Genomic DNA, 26,710 nt, shown 5'->3' with positions numbered 1-26,710 from the left:
GCGTGACATTTCTAAATGTAGTCACATCCCTATGAAACATGGTTGATTATCAGCTGTAGTCACAGCTGGTGATAAAGTAATTAAAATGTCCAGCTATTCAAAAATAGGGCATTCTGCACAATGAGTACTTTTTGGTACTTGAAGTATATTTTGATGCTGATGCTTCAGGGCATTGTGCTGCATTGTCGAAGCTCTCTGGGCTTCCGGTTAGAACGACCTCACAGTGTTTTATTTTGATCTGGTGTAAAGTGCATTGTGCAGAAATGACAGCATGATAGTCACATGATAAAACTGACTTTTCTTTTTTTTTTAAATTTTACTGGGTGTGCATCTTGTTCAAATGTCTTTTTCAGCATTTGTACATAAATATTCTGTATATAAATATTTGATTTTCATTTATTTTACAGAGTCCTTTATTTTGTTTCACAAATATGACATTCATGTCAAATGACATCTGCAGACTTTATAATGACCAGCAGGGGGCAGTGTATTGCAGTCTATGAGAACATTTACTGAGACCTGTTTCATGCACTAGTTTCATGTCTCATTGAATCCAACATGATGTTGATTTTGTAAATTAAGGTCACATGTTCATCACATCTAATTTCAAAACACTGATCAATTTTTAAAAAAAATGAATTCCATACCAATTGCAGGAATAAAATAGGAATAAATAACAAACGAGAAATACATACAAAACAAGAGAAAGGCACACATGAGAGAACAGGTCACATGACAGCACAGCATTATCTACCCACAATTTGAACTAAATAACAGATAGCACAGGCAATGAAAACAAACGGAAATCAGAGTAAAATTTAAAAACTTTTATTGATGTTAACTTGAAGTGCTGAATTAGCCCTGTTGTCAGTTCAAATCACTTCAATCTATAGCGCACTTTAAGGTCTTTAGACCTTGAAAAGGAATACACTGCAAGGTAAGCTTGCAGCATCTTACTTTAAGGTCAACTGTGAAACTTTGTGGAAAGCCTGAGACAAGTTGATGAGTCAGTGAAGCGCACTTCCTTCTGATGACGGCTATACTGAGGTGAGTTTTTAAGCATATCCTGAACTTTATTCATTATTAGACTTCTGACACCTGGCAAATAAACTCTCACGCGATATGAGAACATAACAGCAAAAAGCCAGTAGCTGGTACATGAATGGATAAAAATTGGATCCCTCTTAGATTGAATTGGTTGCCCTCTTATATTACGTTGTTTTGAACCTAACCGCATCCACTGAATTAATGCAGTTTTCAGGACAGTAAAAACAGAGAACTCTGATATACACAATTTCTGATTGCTGATAGTGTTTCTTAATGCAAAATGGGCTTCCATTTAAAATGCAATTGCTTTATGTTCGATCTTTAGTGAAGAAGGGTCATTTTTGATTCTGTGGACAAGGGATGCAAATGGAATGTGAAGGCAACAGGTAGTAGGGTGAATTAGGGTTTCGTGTGGTCTTCAGTGCATGAATTTTATTGCCACTTTATTTCAACTTTTTATTAATATACTCAAAAGAAAAACAAGAACCACAAAGGAGATTCTTGTGATTCTTGTTTGTGCTATCTGTTTGTGAAAGAAAGCACATTTTACCACATCATACTGTGTTTGCTGCCATTTATTTTACTCGTCCTGCCTGAGTGTCTGGGCTGCGTTTGTCTGTGCACCTTTGTTCTGGCCTTCTGCTGATGGGTTTCACATGCTGGGCTTTCCCTCTTGGTCCACACCCAGCAGCCTGCTGCTGACCACACACAGCCTACAAACTGATCCATCCATGCATCCATCCATGCATGCATGGCCTGGTTATTGTTGAGTTATCACCTCCAGCTCCTTGCTCATAACCAGGTAGATACTGGGCTGGGCCTGATCTCTGAGCTCAATAACAATGACAAAAATGCCAAACACTTTACTCTTCATGGTAAAAAATGTTTATAATACAGTAAAAACTGGATGTAGCCAAAATCAGTGTTTTATATACAGTGTAAGTGAACAACATTGCTACACTGCTGGTGTTTGATTGATAGAGGCTTTCTTTATAAGAACTATGATATCATTTCTTTTGCTGATTAACAGTTTTTATATAATTTTTATATCATATATAGCTTTCAAGAAGCCAAAGATCACTGGACGAAAAGACTACAGACCTGTGGCTCTGACATCTGGTCAGGAAGTCTTTTGAGCGCCTGGTTCTCTCCTATCTTAAGACCCTCACGGCCCCCCTCCTGGACCCCCTGCAGTTTGCATACAGAGCCAACAGGTCTGTAGACGATGCCATCAACATGGCCCTACACTTTGTCCTGCAGAATCTATGCTAGGATCCTGTTTGTGGACTTCAGCTCTACCTTCAACACCATCCTTTCAGACCTTCTTCAAGGATTGCTTTCCCAGATGAATGTGCCTGATCCCATCTGCCGGTGGATCACTGACTTCCTGACGGACAGGAAGCAACCAGTGAGGCTGGGGAAGAATGTCTTGGACTCCCGGACCATCAGCACGAGCTCCCCTCAGGGCTGTGTTCTTTCTTCTATGCCCTTCTCCCTGTACACCAACTGCCGCACCTCCAACCACCAGTCTGTCAAATTAATTAAGCTTGCAGATGACACCACCATTATTGGACTCCTCTCAGACGGGGATAAGTCTGCCTACAGGATGGAGGCTGAACATCTGGTGTCCTGATGCAGCCGCAACAACCAGGTGCTGAATAAGTGTTATTTTCATTTACCACTGGCCCAAGTACATTTTTATTGGCTTGTGAACAAAGCTGTAGTTTTTGTATTTTTAAATATTAACGCAATTTAATTGAGACATTATTTATATTATTTCACTTTCAATGTGAAAAATGCTGGAAAAACGTTGAAAATAATGGTCACCCCTGTTCGCTGCAATGTAAAATAGTACAACTGCTGTCAGCCTTCATTAAGTTGCATCATTTAAACATTTGCATATTTTTATTCAACTTCTGCAGGATGCTTTGATGAAAGACTCCCTTTTCCCAAGTAGAGGCTTTACTAGAGGTCACAGGAACAGCGCTGCTGTTTTGGATGCGGAAAAATGTTGTCTTTCACTCTACCTGAGCTCAGTGTCCCAGTAAGGGCTCCGCCTCATTGTAGCTGACGCTGAAATGTTTGTGTGGGTTGCCATGACAACACCAGAAGTGCATCTGAGATCGTGTCCAAATTCATGGGCTGCATCCTCCTGAGGACTCGGTGTTCTGACAAAACGTCTTACTTTGGCAAAACGTCCTACCGTAAGTAGTTCATGCGTTCTCGGCGGCTCTAGTGACCCTCGAACTCTCGGCTAGCTATCGAGGTGGTGGATAACATACGTCTCCCCCACAAGAGCACGAACCTACAACTTTTCTACTACTGGTTTTACAAGGCGTACACGGTAAAAACAGTTCCTTGATCATGAATATGCAAATTGTCATGACCATTGATCAACAATCATTGATCAAAGACCATTGATCGTGGAATAATCTTCCACACTGCACCTAACGTGACAAACTGAAAGCAGTCATTGGGTGGGAAACCTTGAGGAGAACACTTTTGACCTTAGAGAAGAGCTCTGCATAGAAAAGGATCAGGTTTGAACTTAGTTTGTGCAGCTGTACCTTTAACTAAGGCAAGTTCCTGCATCAACTCGTCCTGTTGTCTTTTTGAACTGTGCTTCACTATTCACTACAGATGAATGCACTGTAAACACCTGCGTGTGAGTCACTTTGGTCACTTTGACAGTTGCACTGGTAATAATAATTTTCCCTTTGTGTCCTCAGAGAGAACAGTGATGTTGGTGTGGAGGAGGAGGAGCAGTTGTCCTGCTGTGCTTTGGGTCAAGATGTCTCAGAGGATTCAGTCGCTACCAGTTGTGGCATCTCTGTCCAAAGTAAGAGTCGGTATCCGTGTGCTGATGAACACATTTTTGAAAACTTGACTTCTTGTTTTGTAGGTGCATGAAAAAGATTTCATTCGATTTTTTATGGTATAGGTTTTTTTCCTGTTTTACTTTGTTTTACTTTGAATGTTGTTTCCTTTCATGTCTCACGTTAGTTTTACTTCCTGCTTTGTGATTGTCTTAATTATTTTTCACCTGGTTTGCTAAAGTTCAGCTGTCATGTTCCCCACCTGCTCACAATATCAGGCAATCCTCAATATATACTACTCAAAACAATCAGAGGAACACACTGAAAACATAATGGCTCTCGCGTGGAGAAAAACATGCTGGAGATCAATACTGATGCAAACTGGGTGATGTGTTAGAAACGAAAGGATTCAATTGTTTGTTGGAAATAAATGATCAAAATACTGGATACTGGCTGAATCCAAATACAAACAGAAAATCAGAGTAAAAAACGCTGCAGCAGGCTTTTCCATTTGGCTCTGATTTCATAGCAGCAGCTCAAAATGAAATAGTTTGTATGGCTGCGTGTGCTGCTGGGCCAAAAGTTTAGCTGGTCATTTGTAGATTTTTAGATGAAATAAAAAACGAGCTCTTACTTTCAGACTCCAGCCCCGCCCTTCAGCAGCATCCTGCTGGCTGGCACAACCTTGCCATTGGCTGCTGCCAGGGACTCAACAGGTTAGAACAAAAATATAAATATTATATCTGAGTTCTTATGTGGACCCGCCTTCCAGACACAACGTCACCTTCCATGAATGTCCACAGGTTAGCGGCCCTCGCTCTGCTGGTCCTCCAAAGTAAGAAAAAATGAGAAAAAATAAGGAGCAGACCAAGCAAAAGAGGGTATTTAAAGAGACAGTGCTCTTAAGGTGCATTTTTGGCGAGTTTTATTATCTAAATGTCATTGTGTCACTTTCTTATGAGGCTTCAGTGAACTGAAAAAGCTTCTGGGATGAGAAGCGAAACGTCTTCAAAAAAGTTAAAGAAGTCCGGTTGCTTTTTTCCCCCAAGCTCCTTAGAGTTCTCTGAAAATGGTCAGGTAGAAGGACTGGACTGAAAATGAGTAAAAAAGCAGCCAAAGCCCAAGGAAGTTGAAAGACTGGAAACTATTGCTGAGGTCATGTCAGTGTAAAAAGTTACCTACAAGTCTGGCACCTTGGAAGCAAAACATAAAGAAATAAGGTGTAAGGCCAAATGTTTGGTCCTGCAGCCAACCGGACCATGAAATATAGAGCACAGGTGAACAAAGTGAGGCAGCAGTTTGCTGATTTCCACCTTGTGCCTTTCATGTTGATCAGCTTAGTAGTTTGCCAGCTTTCTAGCTGTTAAAGACTTTTGGCGAGAGGTTATTCATATTTGAACTCTAATTGAACCCCTCTTTTTTACTGTTTTTTTGTTTGTTTGTTTTTGGGTTTTTTTGTTGTCTTAGATGGCCTGACTCAGCAGGTGGGGGCAGTTTCTGAGTTCACCTTCGTTCAAACAGTGCAGAAATGGTTTCGCTATGCTCCAGACCGGATGGGTGGTGCAGGACGCCCGATATCCAGCCCCGTCATGGAGTAAACTAAAAACAGTAAATAATACATTTAACAAACAAGCAAGCTCTAAATTCAAGCGGAGAGACTGCAGACGTAGCCGCACCATTCCAGGGATTTTTGGTTAGCATGAGGGGTCTAGCCAGGACCCTTACTGGATACTGGGTGGGAATCGAACGTGCGACTCCAAAGATGTGTAGTATTACCACTACACTATCCAGCTGCGCTACACTATCCAACAAAAAAAGTTTTTAGAAAATTTGATAAAGTCTGATGCTTAATATTGTAGGGATATTAATATCCCTACAATATTAATACGGATTAATAACACAGAGAAGTCATACTTCTGTTATGACAGAATTAATTGGGTAAATTATATTTACAATTGTAACATTGTAAACTTAATGTTATGATTTTACATTATATTAAATTGTAACATGATGTAAAATCGTAACATTGTAAACTTAACGTTACAATTTTACATTATGTTGCAATTTAACATAATGTGAAATTGTAACATTGTAAACATAATGTTACAATTGGAACATCAGTCCATCTATCCATGCATCTTCATCTGCTTTATCCGAGGCCGGGTCGCGGGGGCAGCAGCCTAAGCAAAGAGGCCCAGACCCAACACGCTGTGTACTCACCTTTGCTAAGTACATGTGAGATCTTGAATAAAAAAAACAAAACAAAACACACTTTTCTTTTCTGTTTTATTGAAAGCACTTTACAGAAAGTGTAATTGTTTGTAATGAAGAAAGAAGTAGGTAGGTTTCCATGTGTAATTAGTGTGTGATAATGCTGCAGAAGAAGCTTAATGTGTACTTTGGAAAAACAATGGGGGAAAAAGCTGGCTGAAGAAGAAAAGATAAATGTCCTTTTTTTTCAAGCCTTCTCTGGCCAGCCGTTTCAGTGCCACGGCCCTTGCTTGGTGGGCGGGGAGACGTGCACTGGCGTTTCCTTTTTGCTTTTTCCTGCTCTCGCCAAGTCCTCCGCCCGCTCTACATCTTTCTTATTAGCTTTTATTACCCGAAAATCACAATCAAGAGATGTTGAATAAAAAAAAGAAAAGAAAAGAAAAGCTACTTTTGTTTTGTGTTTTATTGAAAGCACTTTACAGAAAGTGTAATTGTTTGTAATGAAGAAAGAAGTAGGTAGGTTTGCATGTGTAATTAGTGTGTTATTGCAGAAGAAGCTTAATGTGTAGTTTGCAAAAACAATGGGAAAAAAAGGTGGCCGAAGAAGAAAAGATAAATATCCTTTTTTTTAAGTATTCCCTCGGCCGGTCGTTTGGCTTATGACATGTGGCGAGGACTCTGCTACAGAACTCCGCCAGTTCGAACCCCCCACGAACTCACTGCCACGGCCCTGCGCGGGGGGCGGGGAAACGCACTCGCATTTCCTTTTTGCTTTTTCCTGCTCGAGCCAAGTCCTCCGCCCGCTCTTCATCTCTCTCATTACCCCTTATTACCTTACACTCATGCCTTTGCCTTTCACCACTTCAAAACGAAGCCTACTTCAATATTACCTTCATACGCTCTCTTTGCTTTTGGCTTTCCTCATGCTGTGTACTCACCTTTGCTAAGTACATGTGAACAGATCTTGAATAAAAAAAACAAAACAAAACACACTTTTCTTTTCTGTTTTATTGAAAGCACTTTACAGAAAGTGTAATTGTTTGTAATGAAGAAAGAAGTAGGTAGGTTTCCATGTGTAATTAGTGTGTGATAATGCTGCAGAAGAAGCTTAATGTGTACTTTGGAAAAACAATGGGGGAAAAAGCTGGCTGAAGAAGAAAAGATAAATGTCCTTTTTTTTCAAGCCTTCTCTGGCCAGCCGTTTCAGTGCCACGGCCCTTGCTTGGTGGGCGGGGAGACGTGCACTGGCGTTTCCTTTTTGCTTTTTCCTGCTCTCGCCAAGTCCTCCGCCCGCTCTACATCTTTCTTATTAGCTTTTATTACCCGAAAATCACAATCAAGAGATGTTGAATAAAAAAAAGAAAAGAAAAGAAAAGCTACTTTTGTTTTGTGTTTTATTGAAAGCACTTTACAGAAAGTGTAATTGTTTGTAATGAAGAAAGAAGTAGGTAGGTTTGCATGTGTAATTAGTGTGTTATTGCAGAAGAAGCTTAATGTGTAGTTTGCAAAAACAATGGGAAAAAAAGGTGGCCGAAGAAGAAAAGATAAATATCCTTTTTTTTAAGTATTCCCTCGGCCGGTCGTTTGGCTTATGACATGTGGCGAGGACTCTGCTACAGAACTCCGCCAGTTCGAACCCCCCACGAACTCACTGCCACGGCCCTGCGCGGGGGGCGGGGAAACGCACTCGCATTTCCTTTTTGCTTTTTCCTGCTCGAGCCAAGTCCTCCGCCCGCTCTTCATCTCTCTCATTACCCCTTATTACCTTACACTCATGCCTTTGCCTTTCACCACTTCAAAACGAAGCCTACTTCAATATTACCTTCATACGCTCTCTTTGCTTTTGGCTTTCCTCATGCTGTGTACTCACCTTTGCTAAGTACATGTGAACAGATCTTGAATAAAAAAAACAAAACAAAACACACTTTTCTTTTCTGTTTTATTGAAAGCACTTTACAGAAAGTGTAATTGTTTGTAATGAAGAAAGAAGTAGGTAGGTTTCCATGTGTAATTAGTGTGTGATAATGCTGCAGAAGAAGCTTAATGTGTACTTTGGAAAAACAATGGGGGAAAAAGCTGGCTGAAGAAGAAAAGATAAATGTCCTTTTTTTTCAAGCCTTCTCTGGCCAGCCGTTTCAGTGCCACGGCCCTTGCTTGGTGGGCGGGGAGACGTGCACTGGCGTTTCCTTTTTGCTTTTTCCTGCTCTCGCCAAGTCCTCCGCCCGCTCTACATCTTTCTTATTAGCTTTTATTACCCGAAAATCACAATCAAGAGATGTTGAATAAAAAAAAGAAAAGAAAAGAAAAGCTACTTTTGTTTTGTGTTTTATTGAAAGCACTTTACAGAAAGTGTAATTGTTTGTAATGAAGAAAGAAGTAGGTAGGTTTGCATGTGTAATTAGTGTGTTATTGCAGAAGAAGCTTAATGTGTAGTTTGCAAAAACAATGGGAAAAAAAGGTGGCCGAAGAAGAAAAGATAAATATCCTTTTTTTTAAGTATTCCCTCAGCCGGTCGTTTGGCTTATGACATGTGGCGAGGACTCTGCTACAGAACTCCGCCAGTTCGAACCCCCCACGAACTCACTGCCACGGCCCTGCGCGGGGGGCGGGGAAACGCACTCGCATTCCCTTTTTGCTTTTTCCTGCTCGAGCCAAGTCCTCCGCCCGCTCTTCATCTCTCTCATTACCCCTTATTACCTTACACTCATGCCTTTGCCTTTCACCACTTCAAAACGAAGCCTACTTCAATATTACCTTCATACGCTCTCTTTGCTTTTGGCTTTCCTCATGCTGTGTACTCACCTTTGCTAAGTACATGTGAACAGATCTTGAATAAAAAAAACAAAACAAAACACACTTTTCTTTTCTGTTTTATTGAAAGCACTTTACAGAAAGTGTAATTGTTTGTAATGAAGAAAGAAGTAGGTAGGTTTCCATGTGTAATTAGTGTGTGATAATGCTGCAGAAGAAGCTTAATGTGTACTTTGGAAAAACAATGGGGGAAAAAGCTGGCTGAAGAAGAAAAGATAAATGTCCTTTTTTTTCAAGCCTTCTCTGGCCAGCCGTTTCAGTGCCACGGCCCTTGCTTGGTGGGCGGGGAGACGTGCACTGGCGTTTCCTTTTTGCTTTTTCCTGCTCTCGCCAAGTCCTCCGCCCGCTCTACATCTTTCTTATTAGCTTTTATTACCCGAAAATCACAATCAAGAGATGTTGAATAAAAAAAAGAAAAGAAAAGAAAAGCTACTTTTGTTTTGTGTTTTATTGAAAGCACTTTACAGAAAGTGTAATTGTTTGTAATGAAGAAAGAAGTAGGTAGGTTTGCATGTGTAATTAGTGTGTTATTGCAGAAGAAGCTTAATGTGTAGTTTGCAAAAACAATGGGAAAAAAAGGTGGCCGAAGAAGAAAAGATAAATATCCTTTTTTTTAAGTATTCCCTCGGCCGGTCGTTTGGCTTATGACATGTGGCGAGGACTCTGCTACAGAACTCCGCCAGTTCGAACCCCCCACGAACTCACTGCCACGGCCCTGCGCGGGGGGCGGGGAAACGCACTCGCATTTCCTTTTTGCTTTTTCCTGCTTGAGCCAAGTCCTCCGCCCGCTCTTCATCTCTCTCATTACCCCTTATTACCTTACACTCATGCCTTTGCCTTTCACCACTTCAAAACGAAGCCTACTTCAATATTACCTTCATACGCTCTCTTTGCTTTTGGCTTTCCTCATGCTGTGTACTCACCTTTGCTAAGTACATGTGAACAGATCTTGAATAAAAAAAACAAAACAAAACACACTTTTCTTTTCTGTTTTATTGAAAGCACTTTACAGAAAGTGTAATTGTTTGTAATGAAGAAAGAAGTAGGTAGGTTTCCATGTGTAATTAGTGTGTGATAATGCTGCAGAAGAAGCTTAATGTGTACTTTGGAAAAACAATGGGGGAAAAAGCTGGCTGAAGAAGAAAAGATAAATGTCCTTTTTTTTCAAGCCTTCTCTGGCCAGCCGTTTCAGTGCCACGGCCCTTGCTTGGTGGGCGGGGAGACGTGCACTGGCGTTTCCTTTTTGCTTTTTCCTGCTCTCGCCAAGTCCTCCGCCCGCTCTACATCTTTCTTATTAGCTTTTATTACCCGAAAATCACAATCAAGAGATGTTGAATAAAAAAAAGAAAAGAAAAGAAAAGCTACTTTTGTTTTGTGTTTTATTGAAAGCACTTTACAGAAAGTGTAATTGTTTGTAATGAAGAAAGAAGTAGGTAGGTTTGCATGTGTAATTAGTGTGTTATTGCAGAAGAAGCTTAATGTGTAGTTTGCAAAAACAATGGGAAAAAAAGGTGGCCGAAGAAGAAAAGATAAATATCCTTTTTTTTAAGTATTCCCTCGGCCGGTCGTTTGGCTTATGACATGTGGCGAGGACTCTGCTACAGAACTCCGCCAGTTCGAACCCCCCACGAACTCACTGCCACGGCCCTACGCGGGGGGCGGGGAAACGCACTCGCATTTCCTTTTTGCTTTTTCCTGCTCGAGCCAAGTCCTCCGCCCGCTCTTCATCTCTCTCATTACCCCTTATTACCTTACACTCATGCCTTTGCCTTTCACCACTTCAAAACGAAGCCTACTTCAATATTACCTTCATACGCTCTCTTTGCTTTTGGCTTTCCTCATGCTGTGTACTCACCTTTGCTAAGTACATGTGAACAGATCTTGAATAAAAAAAACAAAACAAAACACACTTTTCTTTTCTGTTTTATTGAAAGCACTTTACAGAAAGTGTAATTGTTTATGATGAAGAAAGAAGTAGGTAGGTTTCCATGTGTAATTAGTGTGTTATTGCAGAAGAAGCTTAATGTGTACTTTGGAAAAACGATGAGAAAAAAAGGTGGCCGAAGAAGAAATGATAAATGTCCTTTTTTTTCAAGCCTTCTCTCAGCCGGCAGTTTCAGTGCCACGGCCCTCGCTTGGGGGGTGGGGAGACGTGCCCCCCAAGGAGACCTGCTAGATTGTTCAGAAGGTTGTTCTCATCCATCCAGATGGAGGATCACTAACAGGAGCGTGGAAGACTCCAGAATCCACTCTGGCTGGAATCCGGTGGATATGCAGTGTGTACAGGTACAGGACCATTTAAACGGACAGCATTTATAGAATGACTATTAAAAGTCAGCGAGTGTCAGTAATGTTAATGTGGTTATGTTAGTAATACACCGAGTGCTAATATAAGAGCTTTAAGATGCATTTGTAGATATTATTACGTGTTTTACCGTCTTTATGGTGCTAGCTTAAAGTTACGGTGTAAACGTTAGCTTATATTGGAGGAAAGCTGTTACTGGTTAAACGATGTTAGCACAGAAATATTAGCTTCTGTCATGACTGATGAAGTTACTAGTTAATAAAGTTTTCAGTAAAGTGATTAATCGCAGCCACAGGTTGACAGCAAATATCTCGATTAGCTTCAGTGCATCTGTAATAAATATGTGCAAGTTTCAGTGCTTCGTTTAAACTGTATGATACTTATACTGACCCAGGGTCAGTGTAAAATACAATCCTAGCTGTGTGAACAAAGCCACTGTAAATTTAATCCTGCATGACAAACCTCAGGATGCAGGTTATTATTACTCTTTCCTGCTGGCACACCTGAGAGTCAGCTAGAAACTTATAGTGACGTGGACATCATGCAAAGACTGCCAGACTCTGTAATACTGCAAATGATCAGTGACTCAGGTTAACACTAAACTTCAAACGGTACCTCTGTGTGCTGAACATCTAGGATTGAGTCAGGCTGCATTGACTGTGGGACTTTAATGTGTTAAAAGCAGGTTGAAGACGGCTCAGAAACATTTGAAGATTAAAATTTAGCATTATGGCTGCTGGTGGTTTGTAATATCTACTCAGCTGTATTTTTGTTACTAATTTATGTTTGTTGTTGTTTAACACAGATTTCAGAAGAGCAAATATGCTTAATAGTTTAACTAGATTTCATTTGTCAGTGTTTGACTGCTGAGTCACCGGAAGAACTCATTTCATTCATTCTCCATATGATGTTAATTTACAGAAATGTTTCACAGGAACTGATTTCTCCCAAAGGTTGAACTAGTGTGTTTCCATAGATTACCTCTGTATGAATGTACTTCTTAAATGAAGGCAAGTGTTTGTCCTTTTTTGTTCCTCAGGTACAGTACGTGATATCAAGGGCAGGTGGTCAACACTGGGGACAAGAAGCAGACATACTTCCAAGAGGGAGCTGCAGTGAGGTCAGAGGTCAGAATCTGAAACAGCTCAGGTTTATATTTTAGAGGTTATAAAAAATCAAAATGTATTTATAAAGAAACCTTTAAATAATAGTCATAATTATGATTATTATAAGAAATATCAAACATTTAAGTGGATTTTCTGTTACACATATTGTGTTAGCCCTGCGATAAACTGGCAGCCTGTCTTTGTCCTGTATCAGCTGGGATAGGCTTCATCCTCCCGCAACCTTGAATTGGATACATTTTATTCCAATTATGTAATCTGATCATTTACAAACTCAAGGTATCTAATCAAAATGTAAGTAATAATTATAAAATGGGAAAGCAGAAATAAGTGTGACATAAATGTAAATGTGTGAGCTGACATAGAGCTACATGCAGTCTGAAAAACCTTTGTTGTCAAGTTTGCAGGTATATCAGCACGAGACATTCTTACATAGAAGAGACATTAAAGTCTCTAACTCAGTGAAGCATTATTGGTCCCGTCTGTTTGGATAAATATAGTAAGTTGATGTATGTCCATTTATTGACACATTTTCTTAAGTGCTTATCCAGTTCAGGATCACAGTGGAGCTGCAGCTGGATATGTTCACTAAATAAACCTTACAAAAGTTAACAATAAACCTGCATCCATGTACGTTGTTGTCCACAGGATGAGAAAATCAAACTGGAACACTGTGGAACATGTTAATAAATGTTTGTGTGTTTATGCCTGTGTCTTTCACAGGAGGCGCTGGAAGGTTTCCCTAATAGTTCCTGGTGAATCAAAGCAGAACCATAAAGGTTGCTGGACTGCATGATGGCCTTACCCCTGAGCAGTCATCCTGTTAAAGGATGAACCAGTTAGAAGCTGTTTTCAAAGTAGCTGAGCAGATTTCATCTCAAGTAAGCGATTAACTGTTTGTTCATCTGTTCCGCCACTTAAAGAGCATTTAAGGACGTCTTTTGAGTGTCCAGTTGAATTAATTCTACTGGCTCTCATGGTCATTTGTTATTATAGTCATATTTTTCATGTTCATCCAGCTATTTAGTAAATTCTATCTATTTAGTAATATCCGTCAGCTATAAAATGTAATATAAATATAAAAATATCTAAATATCTCCTGCCCTTTATGTTTTAATGATGTAAGTCTGTTATCGTGTTACATTAGCATTCCTCACATATCAATGAGATGCTGTACAGTACAATCCTACTGACACAGCAGAGGGATAACGACAGCTATTCAACATCGTTACACGACACATTCGAGCTGCATGACGCAGACAAAGTGACTAAATCATCTTTTTGTGGTTTATTGTCTTCAAACCAGCAGACAAAGCCGATGGCAGAAGATGTCGGAGAAGAACTTCAGGCCGTGGACTGAAAAGGTATTTTTTTCTTGTTATCAAAAGACATTTGGAGTGGCAGCTTCTACAACTGGTTGTGCTAAAGTAAAGCTTACAGTCTAAGAAATCACAGTGTTGATATTCAGCACAAAGAGAAAAGCTCACTTGTTTGAATTTATTTACAATCATAGTTTTATAAATTCTGACTGTAAACAGCTTTTACAGCTTTGATATTGTTTGACACTCGATATCAGGTGATAGGGCTTAATTTAAAGGTTTCTGTGTCCCAATGAGCCATTTACACTGATCAGTGTCAGTTTAACTGTAACACATTCATTATTTAGATTCAACAAAGAAATAACTGAATGTAAAAAATGGCAGCCCTCAGGCAGGTTTATAGAGATACATGCATGCATTATGAAATTTATGTATCCCAGATAATTGTTATTCATCTAGTCATGGCAGACCTACCTCTTCCTCCCAAGTTAACTGCAACCCAAAATAACTAGTGGGGCTATTTACACACTCACAACCAGTGTGGGGTAAAAAGAGCCACCAAAAAACTGTCAGCCACAGATGTGCTAGAAGAGTTAGAAGCTCTACTTATGGAGAAACTTTCTAAGTCTAACAGGGGACAGGAACTCCTGCCCAAGTAACATGATATAAGCCCACATACAGCCCAGCCATAAAGTGAACCAAGTTAAAGACAGCATGGGACCAAATGCATGTAACCAGCCTGCACCCACCTGACATTTCTTCCTCCTGAATTAAATGAATGAAGGGATGAAAGTTAAATGACTACAAACCTAAAGCCACTAGTTCCCACACTGGAGCTCCCTGACACTGTGTGTTAACTGTATTTAGCTTGTATCAACAGTTGTAACAGGCTAAGCCACCTGAGACACTGCATTGAATTTGTTCCTGTCTTACTGGTTTCAGCTGACTGGTTTCAACTCAGATATTCTGCTTTTTCCTTTCAGTAGATCAAAGCAGCTCGTGCTCCTTCTGCTTCCAATTTAGAAGAAGAAGAAGAAGGTGAAGGCTTCAGCGAAGTGGCGTTCATGGTCTCAGTGAACAGTCACGGTCACACACTGCATGTGGTTTTAAAAGCAACATGTCTGTTCACCACAACAATGGAGATGAGTAATATTAGTGCAGCTATGGTTTGTTCTTGAACATCAGTTCTGTTTTCCACTTTGATCACTCAGACCAAAAAAGTGTTGTTTTCAGATTCTTTCTTTTAAATCTATAAAGCACCTGTTCATTTTTTTTATTACAATTAGTTTCACATAAATGTTAGTGTTTCCTTTTATGATCTTTTAATGCTTACACTACACTGTACATGAAATCAAACCTAATAATGAGGCAGATAACATTCCTGTTACGATCCAGACTAGTGGTCTTACTGGGGCCGGTGAACAGGACTGTAAGCTTGCCATTGTGCCAGTTAAAGTAAAATCAAAGAGAGGTCAAAGAATAGTGGAAACGTATGCCTTTCTGGACCAAGGGAGTTCAGCATCCTTTTGTACAGCGGGTCTTATGGACAAGCTGAATATTGCTGGGAGGAGGACAAAGATTCTCCTGCGCACCATGGGACAGGAGAAAGTGGTGGACAGTTTCATTGTACCTGAACTTGAAGTTGCTGGATTGGACAGTGACATGTACTGTGATATGCCTAACCTCTTCACTCAGCATAAAATGCCTGTAGATATTGGTAACATCTCAAATCAACAGGACCTGGTTGACTGGCCACATTTGAAGCATGTTCATTTGCCAGAAATTAAGGCCAATGTTGAGCTTTTGATTGGCATGAATATGCCCAGAGCTCTAGAACCTTTGGAGGTCATCCGGAGTGTAGGTGATGGACCCTTTGCCATTAGGACTGTGCTCGGCTGGACTGTGAATGGGCCACTTAATCGAGAATGCTGTGGAAGGCCAGGATGTTTGGCAACAGTTACCGCCAACAGAGTTTCTGCTGTCACACTGGACAAGCTATGGAAACAGCAGTTCAAGATGGATTTTCCTGAGAGCAGCAATGATGAACAGATGGGGCTGTCAAAGGAAGACTTGAAGTTCCTGGAATTGGCCAGCAAGATGGTGACTTTGGGGGATTGGCACTACAGCATTGCCCTGCCACTAAAAGACCGAGACATAAGAATGCCTGACAACTGTGCAATTGAGCAACGAGCCTTAGGTTTGAAGAAAAGGTTCATCAGAGATAAAGACTTTCATAAAGACTACACTGCCTTCATGACAGATCTTATATCTAGAGGATATGCAAAGAGAGTCCCAGTCACAGAATTAGAGCGCCAGAAATGGGGAAGGATTAAACGTAACTTTGTTCCTGGAGATGTGGTCCTTATAGTGGATGATTCTGCACCTCGTGGTTCTTGGCTCATTGGGAGAGTCACCGGAGCTGCACCAGATGAAAGGGGGCTTGTGCGTCAGGTCTGGATTAAGACCCCAACCAGCCATGTGTGCAGACCCATCACAAAGATATGCCTTCTTCAGGAGGCCTCTGACCCATGACTATGACATTTTTGACACAGTGTGACATAACTAACTTTGAATTGACTTTAATGTTATGAGATGTACATCAGACTGACTATATTTAGGCTAAGTGCTGGTAACCTCTGGCCTATGACTGACTGACCATGTGCAGACAGAAGAAAAGAAGAGAAGACATGAGAAAATAACTTTGGTGGACTTTTGAGTATGTTATGTTGTCTCACTGGGTGTCTGTGATATGATGAAGTGTGTGTTGTGAGTTATGGTGTTGGATGTGTAATTATTACTGTAAAAATGTAATAATTAGGGGCCGGAATGTTGTGGATAGGCGTAGCTTTGGGTCACGTGGTGTCAGTAATAGTGATTGCTATATCACCTGTTCACGGCCCGAGGGAAATTTTGTGAATGAGTGGGTGATGGGGGAAGTCGACTTTTGCTGACCGCTCAAGCGTCCCAAGGCGTTCCCAGGCCAGCCGAGAGATATAATCTCTCCAGCGTGTCCTGGGTCTGCCCCGGGGCCTGCTCCCGGTGGGACATGCCTGGAACACCTCACCCAGGAGGCGCCCAGGGGGCATCCTTGTCAGATGCCCGAACCACCTCAGCTGGCTCCTTTCGATGTGGAGCAGCAGCTGCTCTACTCTGAGCCCCTCCCGGACGGCCGAACTTCTCACCCTATCTCTAAGGGAGAGGCCAGCCACCCTTCGGAGGAAGCTCATTTCTGCCGCTTGTATACGCGATCTCGTTCTTTCGGTCACTACCCACAGCTCGTGGCCATAGGTGAGGGTAGGGATTGTAACATTGTAAACATAATACAATTTTACATTATGTTACTGTCAGAGTCGGACGGTGCCCCGACCGGTCGACCTGTGTGTGTGTGTTTTTTTGTTCTCCTCTCTCGCTCCGCTTTTTCTCCGCTGCGATTGTTACCTCCGACCCGTAAGTGCTGCCACTCTGAGCTGCCTAATAAGCCTGGACGCGATCGAGACGGAGAGACGGAAGGGGACACTTCACTGATTCTAGCGAGTTTTGTGGACACACGAGGGGAGACGGGGAGAGGAGCACTGAAGGGACTTGCACTGTGGATAACTGTGGATTGATTTTGGCTTCACTGTAAATAAAGACACTGTTCAACTTAAACGAGAGGTCCGCGTCTAGGTTCGCTAACTCACCACCCTTAACAGCTACAATTTAACATCATGTAAAATTGTAACATCATGTTTACAATGTTACAATTTGTAAATTGTAACATTGTAAACATAATGTTACAATTTTATATGATGTTAAACTGTAACATAATGTAAAATTGTAACATTATGTTTACAATGTTACAATTTTACATTATGTTAAATTGTTACATAATGTAAAATTGTAACATTATGTTTACAATGTTACAATTTGTAAATTGTAACATTGTAAACATAATGTTACAATTTTATATGATGTTAAACTGTAACATAATGTAAAATTGTAACATTATGATTACAATGTTACAATTTTACATTATGTTAAACTGTAACATCATGTAAAATTGTAACATTATGTTTACAATGTTACAATTTGTAAATTGTAACATTGTAAACATAATGTTACAAATTTATATGATGTTAAACTGTAACATAATGTAAAATTGTAACATTATGTTTACAATGTTACAATTTTACATTATGTTAAACTGTAACATAATGTAAAATTGTAACATTATGTTTACAATGTTACAATTTGTAAATTGTAACATTGTAAACATAATGTTAACAATTTTATATGATGTTAAACTGTAACATCATGTAAAATTGTAACATTATGTTTACAATGTTACAATTTTACATTATGTTAAATTGTAACATAATGCTTAACAGATAATGGTTATCCTCTTTTTATATCATACATCATTGTCTCTGTAGGAGGGTCTGGAGCACCCCCTGCTGAGCCGCTGGGCTCAGTACCTTGCAGGCAGGTCCGACGATGACTTCATCATCTCACCTGAGCTCAAAATTCTGGTGCGTGAAGGCGTCCCTCGGGAGTATCGGCAGAGAGTGTGGCGCTGTTTGGTCCGAGCCAGAACTTTGACAAGCCAAGAGTGCCACATGCAACGCTATCAGCAGGTACAGCTGTAGAGAGAGAGAGTGCTTTATCCGCACCTGAGCACAGGTGGCTCCTCCTTCTTCCTGTTGGGAATGCTGGCGAGCACTCAGTAATCCTGTTCTGTTTCCAGCTGTGTGAGAAGAGTCGGACAGCTCCTAATCCTGCCTCCAGGCAGGTCCAGCTGGACCTTCACCGAACCCTGACGACCAATCAGCACTTCTCCTCGCCGTCCAGCCCCGCCCTCCAGCCCCGCCCTCCAGCAGCTCCGCCGCATCCTTCTGGCCTTCTCCGGGCATAACCTTGCCATTGGCTACTGCCAGGTACTCAACAGGTCAGAACAAAAGTATAAATTTTATATCTGAGTTCTTATGTGGACCCGCCTTCCAGGCAGAACCTCACCTTCCATGAATGTCCACAGGTTAGCGGCCCTCGCTCTGCTGGTCCTCCAAAGTGACGAAGACGCCTTCTGGTGTCTGGTGGCAGTGGTGGAAGCCATCATGCCTCAGGACTACTACACCAAGAATCTGGTGGCCTCTCAGGTCAGCAGACACACTCACCTGCTGTGATCTGTTTTAGTGATCAGTGAGGCTGATCTCTGTGAGTCTTTGTGCTCAGGCGGACCAGCGCGTGCTGAAGGACTTCATGGCGGAGAAGCTTCCTCGCCTGGCATCTCACTTTGAGGATCACAACATTGACGTCTCTCTGGTCACCTTCAACTGGTTCCTGGTGGTTTTTGTGGAGAGTCTGCCCAGCGACATCCTGATGCCTCTGTGGGACGCCTTCCTGTATGAGGGTACCAAGGTACCATACACCCGAACACACCATGACAGAAATGCAGACAACACTTGAATGCACCACAGTAGTGTCCATGGAAACAAAAATGATTTTGTTTTCACCTTTAGATGTCTTTATTTACATTTTAGGAGTAATAAGACATTGTTTACTAAGCATGGGGAACTGTCATGTGACATGAAATAGGAGTGGGAAAGCAGATCATTCTAGTAACGACCTCACAGTCTACCACAAGCAGCGTAAATCCAGACGATGAGCGGGACAATGGCTTTGGGCTTGTTTCTGCAATGTGACAAATGCAGCACAGCTTTTACATCGTTTGTCTCAGGAAATAAAATCACAGTTCAGACACAGAAATATATACCACACAGGGATAAATGCTGACAACAGCTTCAGCCACGTAGATCTAACCCAAAAGTTTAATTTAAACTTAAAGCTCAACTACCAAGTAAGTTAATATTATCTGGCAACTGAGGAACCAAGTGGCTTATTGGAAATCGATCAGAGCTGTAATGAGTAAAGGGCCCAACTGCACCACAACTGAAAGAGTAATTTTATGACTCACCTCCTCAAAGTTTCCAATTAATTGTGTGGCGTGAGTGTCCTGTTATGAAATGAGTGTCTGTGCTGCAGGTGATCTTCAGATACACTCTGGCTCTGTTCAAATACAAAGAGGACGACATCCTGAAGATTCACGACAGCGTGGAGATCTACCAGTACCTACGCTTCTTCACAAAGACCGTCTCCAATGCCAGGTACGCACTCGCCTCCACCCGCCTTAATCTACGAGCTGTTACACTCTCAGAAGTGTAGCGGATGTAGCTGTTGAATCTTTGAGCTTCAAACCCTTTTTACTGAAATTTTGTGAGAAGTTTAAATTTCCCTGATCACAGTAACAAGGATTTAAAGATTTTTAAGTATCTGCAGCTCTCGGATACATGTGGTCCAGTCAGTCCAGTATTTCCTGCTCAAACTGCAGTACCTGAAGTATCAAGCAGCATAAAACAGAAACACTCAAGCTGATCAGTTTCCAGTTCCTCTGTGTTGGTGATCGAGTCCTTTCCACCTGCGTGTGTCCATGCAGGAAGCTGACCAGCATCGCCTTCAACGACATGAACCCATTCCCCAGCCGGCTGCTGAGGAACCGGCGAGTGCTCCACCTGGAGCGCCTGCAGGCGGAGCTGCGTGAGCTGGAGGAGCAGCACAAGGAGTTCATCACCGAGAGCGTCGTACGGAAAGACAAAGAGCTCGACGTCATGGTGAGCGAGGACGACGAGGACCTCTGATCACACGGGATGCTTCAGCTGCTCACTTCGAGACGACGATGAGTTTTCCATGAGTTCAAGAGAATTTCACTAAACCGGCTGTTAACTGGTTTCCTTCACACTAAACACAGGATTGTGTCAGGTTCACCATCTCTACTAACACTACAAGGAAACAGAAGCATACAGATTTAACTGCATCACATCTCTGAAACAAGCTTGCAGTAAACAAATGTGTACTGTGTTCACGTGTGTAATAAGTCAGGCTGCAGAAATGTGCAGATGTATTTCAGTGAATTCATTTGGATTAATATGTGATAGCTTATTTATTTCATTGCATCTTTTGCTTTATACCTAAAAATGCGTGACATTTCTAAATGTAGTCACATCCCTATGAAACATGGTTGATTATCAGCTGTAGTCACAGCTGGTGATAAAGTAATTAAAATGTCCAGCTATTCAAAAATAGGGCATTCTGCACAATGAGTACTTTTTGGTACTTGAAGTATATTTTGATGCTGATGCTTCAGGGCATTGTGCTGCATTGTCGACGCTCTCTGGGCTTCCGGTTAGAACGACCTCACAGTGTTTTATTTTGATCTGGTGTAAAGTGCATTGTGCAGAAATGACAGCATGATAGTCACATGATAAAACTGACTTTTCTTTTTTTTTTTTTTTTTTACTGGGTGTGCATCTTGTTCAAATGTCTTTTTCAGCATTTGTACATAAATATTCTGTATATAAATATTTGATTTTCATTTATTTTACAGAGTCCTTTATTTTGTTTCACAAATATGACATTCATGTCAAATGACATCTGCAGACTTTATAATGACCAGCAGGGGGCAGTGTATTGCAGTCTATGAGAACATTTACTGAGACCTGTTTCATGCACTAGTTTCATGTCTCATTGAATCCAACATGATGTTGATTTTGTAAATTAAGGTCACATCTTCATCACATCTAATTTCAAAACACTGATCAGTTTAAAAAAAAAATGAATTCCATACCAATTGCAGGAATAAAATAGGAATAAATAACAAACGAGAAATACATACAAAACAAGAGAAAGGCACACATGAGAGAACAGGTCACATGACAGCACAGCATTATCTACCCACAATTTGAACTAAATAACAGATAGCACAGGCAATGAAAACAAACGGAAATCAGAATAAATTTAAAAACTTTTATTGATGTTAACTTTAAGTGCTGAATTAGCCCTGTTGTCAGTTCAAATCACTTCAATCTATAGCGCACTTTAAGGTCTTTAGACCTTAAAAAGTAATACACTGCAAGGTAAGCTTGCAGCATCTTACTTTAAGGTCAACTGTGAAACTTTGTGGAAAGCCTGAGACAAGTTGATGAGTCAGTGAAGCGCACTTCCTTCTGATGACGGCTATACTGAGGTGAGTTTTTAAGCATATCCTGAACTTTATTCATTATTAGACTTCTGACACCTGGCAAATAAACTCTCATGCGATATGAGAACATAACAGCAAAAAGCCAGTAGCTGGTACATGAATGGATAAAAATTGGATCCCTCAGGGAGGCGCCACCACTTGATCTTCTCCACCGTCGTGGTTGGTGTTCTTCGTCGTCGTTGGCCAAGGTTGAGTCGGAGATCCATCACAAGTAGCCGATGTTGAGGGCCAATATTGGTTGATGGTATGACTTTTACGTTCGTGACTAGGCTGAGATGGGGTCTTCGGACTAGCCAGTAGTCGATTTGGGTGTCTCTGCCGCCGCTGGAGTACGTGATGAGGTGTGCCGGCTTCTTTTTGAAGAAGGTGTTGGTCACGGCAAGATCGTGGGCCTCTGCGTAGTCCAGTACCCAGCAACCGTCGTCGTTTCTGGTCCCAAATCCTTGGCCGCCATGGAATCGGTGATATCCGTCTCTCCCCTTGCCTACATGTCCATTTAGATCGCCGCCTACCGCCACGTGTTCCTCAGGGCTAATCGTTTGCAGGTGGTCGTCGAGGGTGCGCCAGAATTCTGTCTTCTCCTCGTCGGGGCAGTTGGTCTGTGGTGCATAGCAGGAGATAATCCGTAGGACGGTCGGGTCGGCGTCGATCTTCACTGACATGATGCGATCCGATATGCGGGTAACTTCGACCACGTTGTGCCGGAGCTTTATTATTAGACTTCTGACACCTGGCAAATAAACTCTCACGCGATATGAGAACATAACAGCAAAAAGCCAGTAGCTGGTACATGAATGGATAAAAATTGGATCCCTCTTAGATTGAATTGGTTGCCCTCTTATATTACGTTGTTTTGAACCTAACCGCATCCACTGAATTAATGCAGTTTTCAGGACAGTAAAAACAGAGAACTCTGATATACACAATTTCTGATTGCTGATAGTGTTTCTTAATGCAAAATGGGCTTCCATTTAAAATGCAATTGCTTTATGTTCGATCTTTAGTGAAGAAGGGTCATTTTTGATTCTGTGGACAAGGGATGCAAATGGAATGTGAAGGCAACAGGTAGTAGGGTGAATTAGGGTTTCGTGTGGTCTTCAGTGCATGAATTTTATTGCCACTTTATTTCAACTTTTTATTAATGTACTCAAAAGAAAAACAAGAACCACAAAGGAGATTCTTGTGATTCTTGTTTGTGCGTTTGCTGCCATTTATTTTACTCGTCCTGCCTGAGTGTCTGGGCTGCGTTTGTCTGTGCACCTTTGTTCTGGCCTTCTGCTGATGGGTTTCACATGCTGGGCTTTCCCTCTTGGTCCACACCCAGCAGCCTGCTGCTGACCACACACAGCCTACAAACTGATCCATCCATGCATCCATCCATGCATGCAGGATGGAGGCTGAACATCTGGTGTCCTGATGCAGCCGCAACAACCAGGTGTTGAATAAGTGTTATTTTTATTTACCACAAGAGGGAGATGCACTTAAATCTCTGAAGCACAATTGCTTAAGCTTAAAAATCAGGTGGATCTCATGAATAATACCCTTATATAAGTATTGGATCCTCAAGGCTATAGATGCAGGTTAGTGGCTCTGAGTTTTACTGGCCCAAGTACATTTTTATTGGCTTGTGAACAAAGCTGTAGTTTTTGTATTTTAAAATATTAACACAATTTAATTGAGACATTATTTATATTATTTCACTTTCAATGTGAAAAATGCTGTAAAAACGTTGAAAATAATGGTCACCCCTGTTCGCTGCAATGTAAAATAGTACAACTGCTGTCAGCCTTCATTAAGTTGCATCATTTGAACATTTGCATATTTTTATTCAACTTCTGCAGGATGCTTTGATGAAAGACTCCCTTTTCCCAAGTAGAGGCTTTACTAGAGGTCACAGGAACAGCGCTGCTGTTTTGGATGCGGAAAAATGTTGTCTTTCACTCTACCTGAGCTCAGTGTCCCAGTAAGGGCTCCGCCTCATTGTAGCTGACGCTGAAATGTTTGTGTGGGTTGCCATGACAACACCAGAAGTGCATCTGAGATCGTGTCCAAATTCATGGGCTGCATCCTCCTGAGGACTCGGTGTTCTGACAAAACGTCTTACTTTGGCAAAGCGTCCTACCGTAAGTAGTTCATGCGTTCTCGGCGGCTCTAGTGACCCTCGAACTCTCGGCTAGCTATCGAGGTGGTGGATAACATACGTCTCCCCCACAAGAGCACGAATCTACAACTTTTCTACTACTGGTTTTACAAGGCGTACACGGTAAAAACATTATGCTGTTATTTGTTAAGCACTTGTGCACCTTGTGAAAAGAAATAAGTGGCTGAGATGGATGTCATATGTGCTATTGATATTATTTTACTCGTTTCTAGTTTTCACGGTGCTCCATGATTGTGAGAGGAATAAAAAAGAATTGTGGACATCAGTACGAAGCATGGATTCTTTTGACCAGAGTAGATACACTGGTCCCTTGAATATACTAATCTTTTTGAGGTGGGTGACTGTTCCTGTGTATTTACAGAAACAATGGTTGTGATAACCTCAGCTGTTTCAGAGGGTGACTGTTCGTTGCTTTGCGCACTTTTAAATCTGTATACAATGGTTTGTTCCCTTTTTGTGTTCTGAGGTTTAAACAAAGATGTACTAGATGTATTATACCGGTCCCTCGAATCTACAAATCTGTTCATTTTCATCTGTGTTTACAGAAACACTGGGTGTTGGAACCTCAGTAGTTTCTTTTTGGCTGACAGACTCTGGAGCTGTACCAGAGGAATAAAGAGCTGCAATGCTTTTGTGAACCTGACCTGGGAAGGGAGAGAAATATATTTTTGTTTTGTTTTTGTTTGTCTTCTTGTTTTATTTGATTCCTTGTGGGATTTGGATCCAACAAGTAAAGTATGCATATTATGCACACACACAAACACACATGCAGCTATTACCATTTCTTGTATTCTTGAATAAAGACATTGATCTGACACATTTAAAATGCAGCCAATTGTTTTTATTGTTATATTATTAAGAAAAAAGAAAAGGTGGGGGTGGGGGGATGTAAAGAAGAGCTTAAAGGAAAGGGCTAGAGGAGAGAAAACCCCAACAATTAGCAGGGCATTTTTTACTTGGACAAATTGTTAATAAAGTTTCCATATCTGTAACAATGATGACAGTATAATTGTTTATAAACAATTATATTGACAATTATATGTGTCCAGTATGTTGGCTCATTTTCTTTTACTTTTTGCATTTGAAAATAAAAGTTGGGCTGATTTTGACACCATTACAAGAAGTGTTGTTAATGATTCTTTTTGAATTAAAATCAGGTTACCACAAATTGTTTTTTAATTTAATTTCATTTGAAATGTTTGTCAGTGGGTAAACAATTCGTAATGCAAAGTCAGAAACATCGAGTTATTCTTGTACTGCATGCTTGCAATAAATAAGTTGTCCTAACAGTCAGTCAAAGGAGCTTGGAAAGAAAAGCATCTGGACTTCTTTGAGTTGAAGTGACTGATATATATATTTTTTGTCTGTTTGTTTTGTTGGTTTTTGTTTTTTGCCCTTTATCACCATTCCTCTTCCCTGCTGTTTTTCTTTCCCTCTTTCTTTCTCCCCTTTCTTTCCCCCAGTCATGTCTGTCCTATGTGTAGCAAGTGAAAATAAAATAAACAATAAAAACAAAGGTGAATCAAATAGACCAATACGGCAAGGCCGGGATGGTCCATTTGGTAAAGTAAATCCGTTAGTTATAATTAACATAATGTACAATGGTAACATTCTGTTTACAATGTTACCATTATACATTATGTTAAATGGTAACATTATGTTTACAATGTTACCATTTCACATTATGTTAAATGGTAACATTATATTTACAATGTTACCATTTTACATTATGTTAAATGGTAACATTATGTTTACAATTTTACCATTTCACATTATGTTAAATGGTAACATTATGTTTACAATGTTACCATTTTACATTATGTTAAATGGTAACATTCTGTTTACAATGTTACCATTTCACATTGTGTTAAATGGTAACATTCTGTTTACAATGTTACCATTTCACATTGTGTTAAATGGTAACATTCTGTTTACAATGTTACCATTTCACATTATGTTAAATGGTAACATTCTGTTTACAATGTTACCATTTTACATTATGTTAAATGGTAACATTATGTTTACAATGTTACCATTTTACATTATGTTAAATGATAACATTCTGTTTACAATGTTACCATTTTACATTATGTTAAATGGTAACATTATGTTTACAATGTTACCATTTTACATTATGTTAAATTCTACCATAATGTAAAATTGTAACATTGTTTACAGTGTTATATTATGTTAAATTGTAACATTATGTGTACAATGTTACAATTTTACATTATGTTAAATTGTAACATAATGCTTAACAGATAATGGTTATCCTATTTTTATATCATACACAGTTGTCTTTTTCACAGGTATTGATGGTAATTTGCAGTGGTTTAATATTGATTGAAATACCTGTGAAGTCCTGTTGGTTTTTAATGATGATTTTATTGTTGTTTCAATATTATCCAAGGGTGCAAACGTGGTGGAAAATCAAAATCAGAATTTAACATTGATCCAAGATCAGACCCTAACATTGTTTCAATATAGGACAGCGAACTGGATGAAAGTGACAGCGAGTACGAGAGGATCCCGGAGTCAGGCCTAAGGAACAGTTAGGAGATCAGGGGTCAGTTAAAGGTTATCAATATCTGATGTGTGTAGGTAAGCAATAGTGTGTGTGTGTGTGTGTGTGTATGTATGTACTTCTATGAACATCAACTTGGTGTTTCTTAAAATGATAACTTATTCTTATATAAACAAGGGGCCCAAAGCTCCTAACAAGTAGGGGTATTGTATTGGCTTGAGGCAGTCAGGTCATTTGACATCAACACCACCCATCCGGCCTGTCTAGCATGGACAACCACATCACGAGTCCATTAAATCATCTTTCTTCCACATCCAGATC

The 26,710-nt window shown here is 40.5% G+C and overlaps 1 protein-coding gene across 1 annotated transcript; it reads left to right on the top strand.

Annotated features, from left to right (window-relative positions):
• Positions 1-18,594: 18,594 nt before the first annotated feature.
• Positions 18,595-20,304, top strand: LOC146638206 (TBC1 domain family member 2A-like). Its single transcript, XM_085366827.1, has 4 exons — positions 18,595-18,765; positions 18,842-19,027; positions 19,652-19,773; positions 20,103-20,304. Exons 1-4 carry the CDS (start codon positions 18,595-18,597, stop codon positions 20,302-20,304), a joined length of 681 nt encoding a protein of 226 aa, XP_085222953.1.
• The last annotated feature ends 6,406 nt before the right edge of the window (positions 20,305-26,710 follow it).

This window comes from Diplotaxodon limnothrissa, linkage group LG2, assembly GCF_057381915.1.
Source record: "Diplotaxodon limnothrissa isolate DT_005_m linkage group LG2, D_limnothrissa_male_GT1.1, whole genome shotgun sequence".
NCBI classification, from domain to species: Eukaryota; Metazoa; Chordata; class Actinopteri; order Cichliformes; family Cichlidae; genus Diplotaxodon; species Diplotaxodon limnothrissa.
Note: the sequence above shows the minus strand (reverse complement) of the source record. Positions and strands in the feature narration are given on the sequence as shown.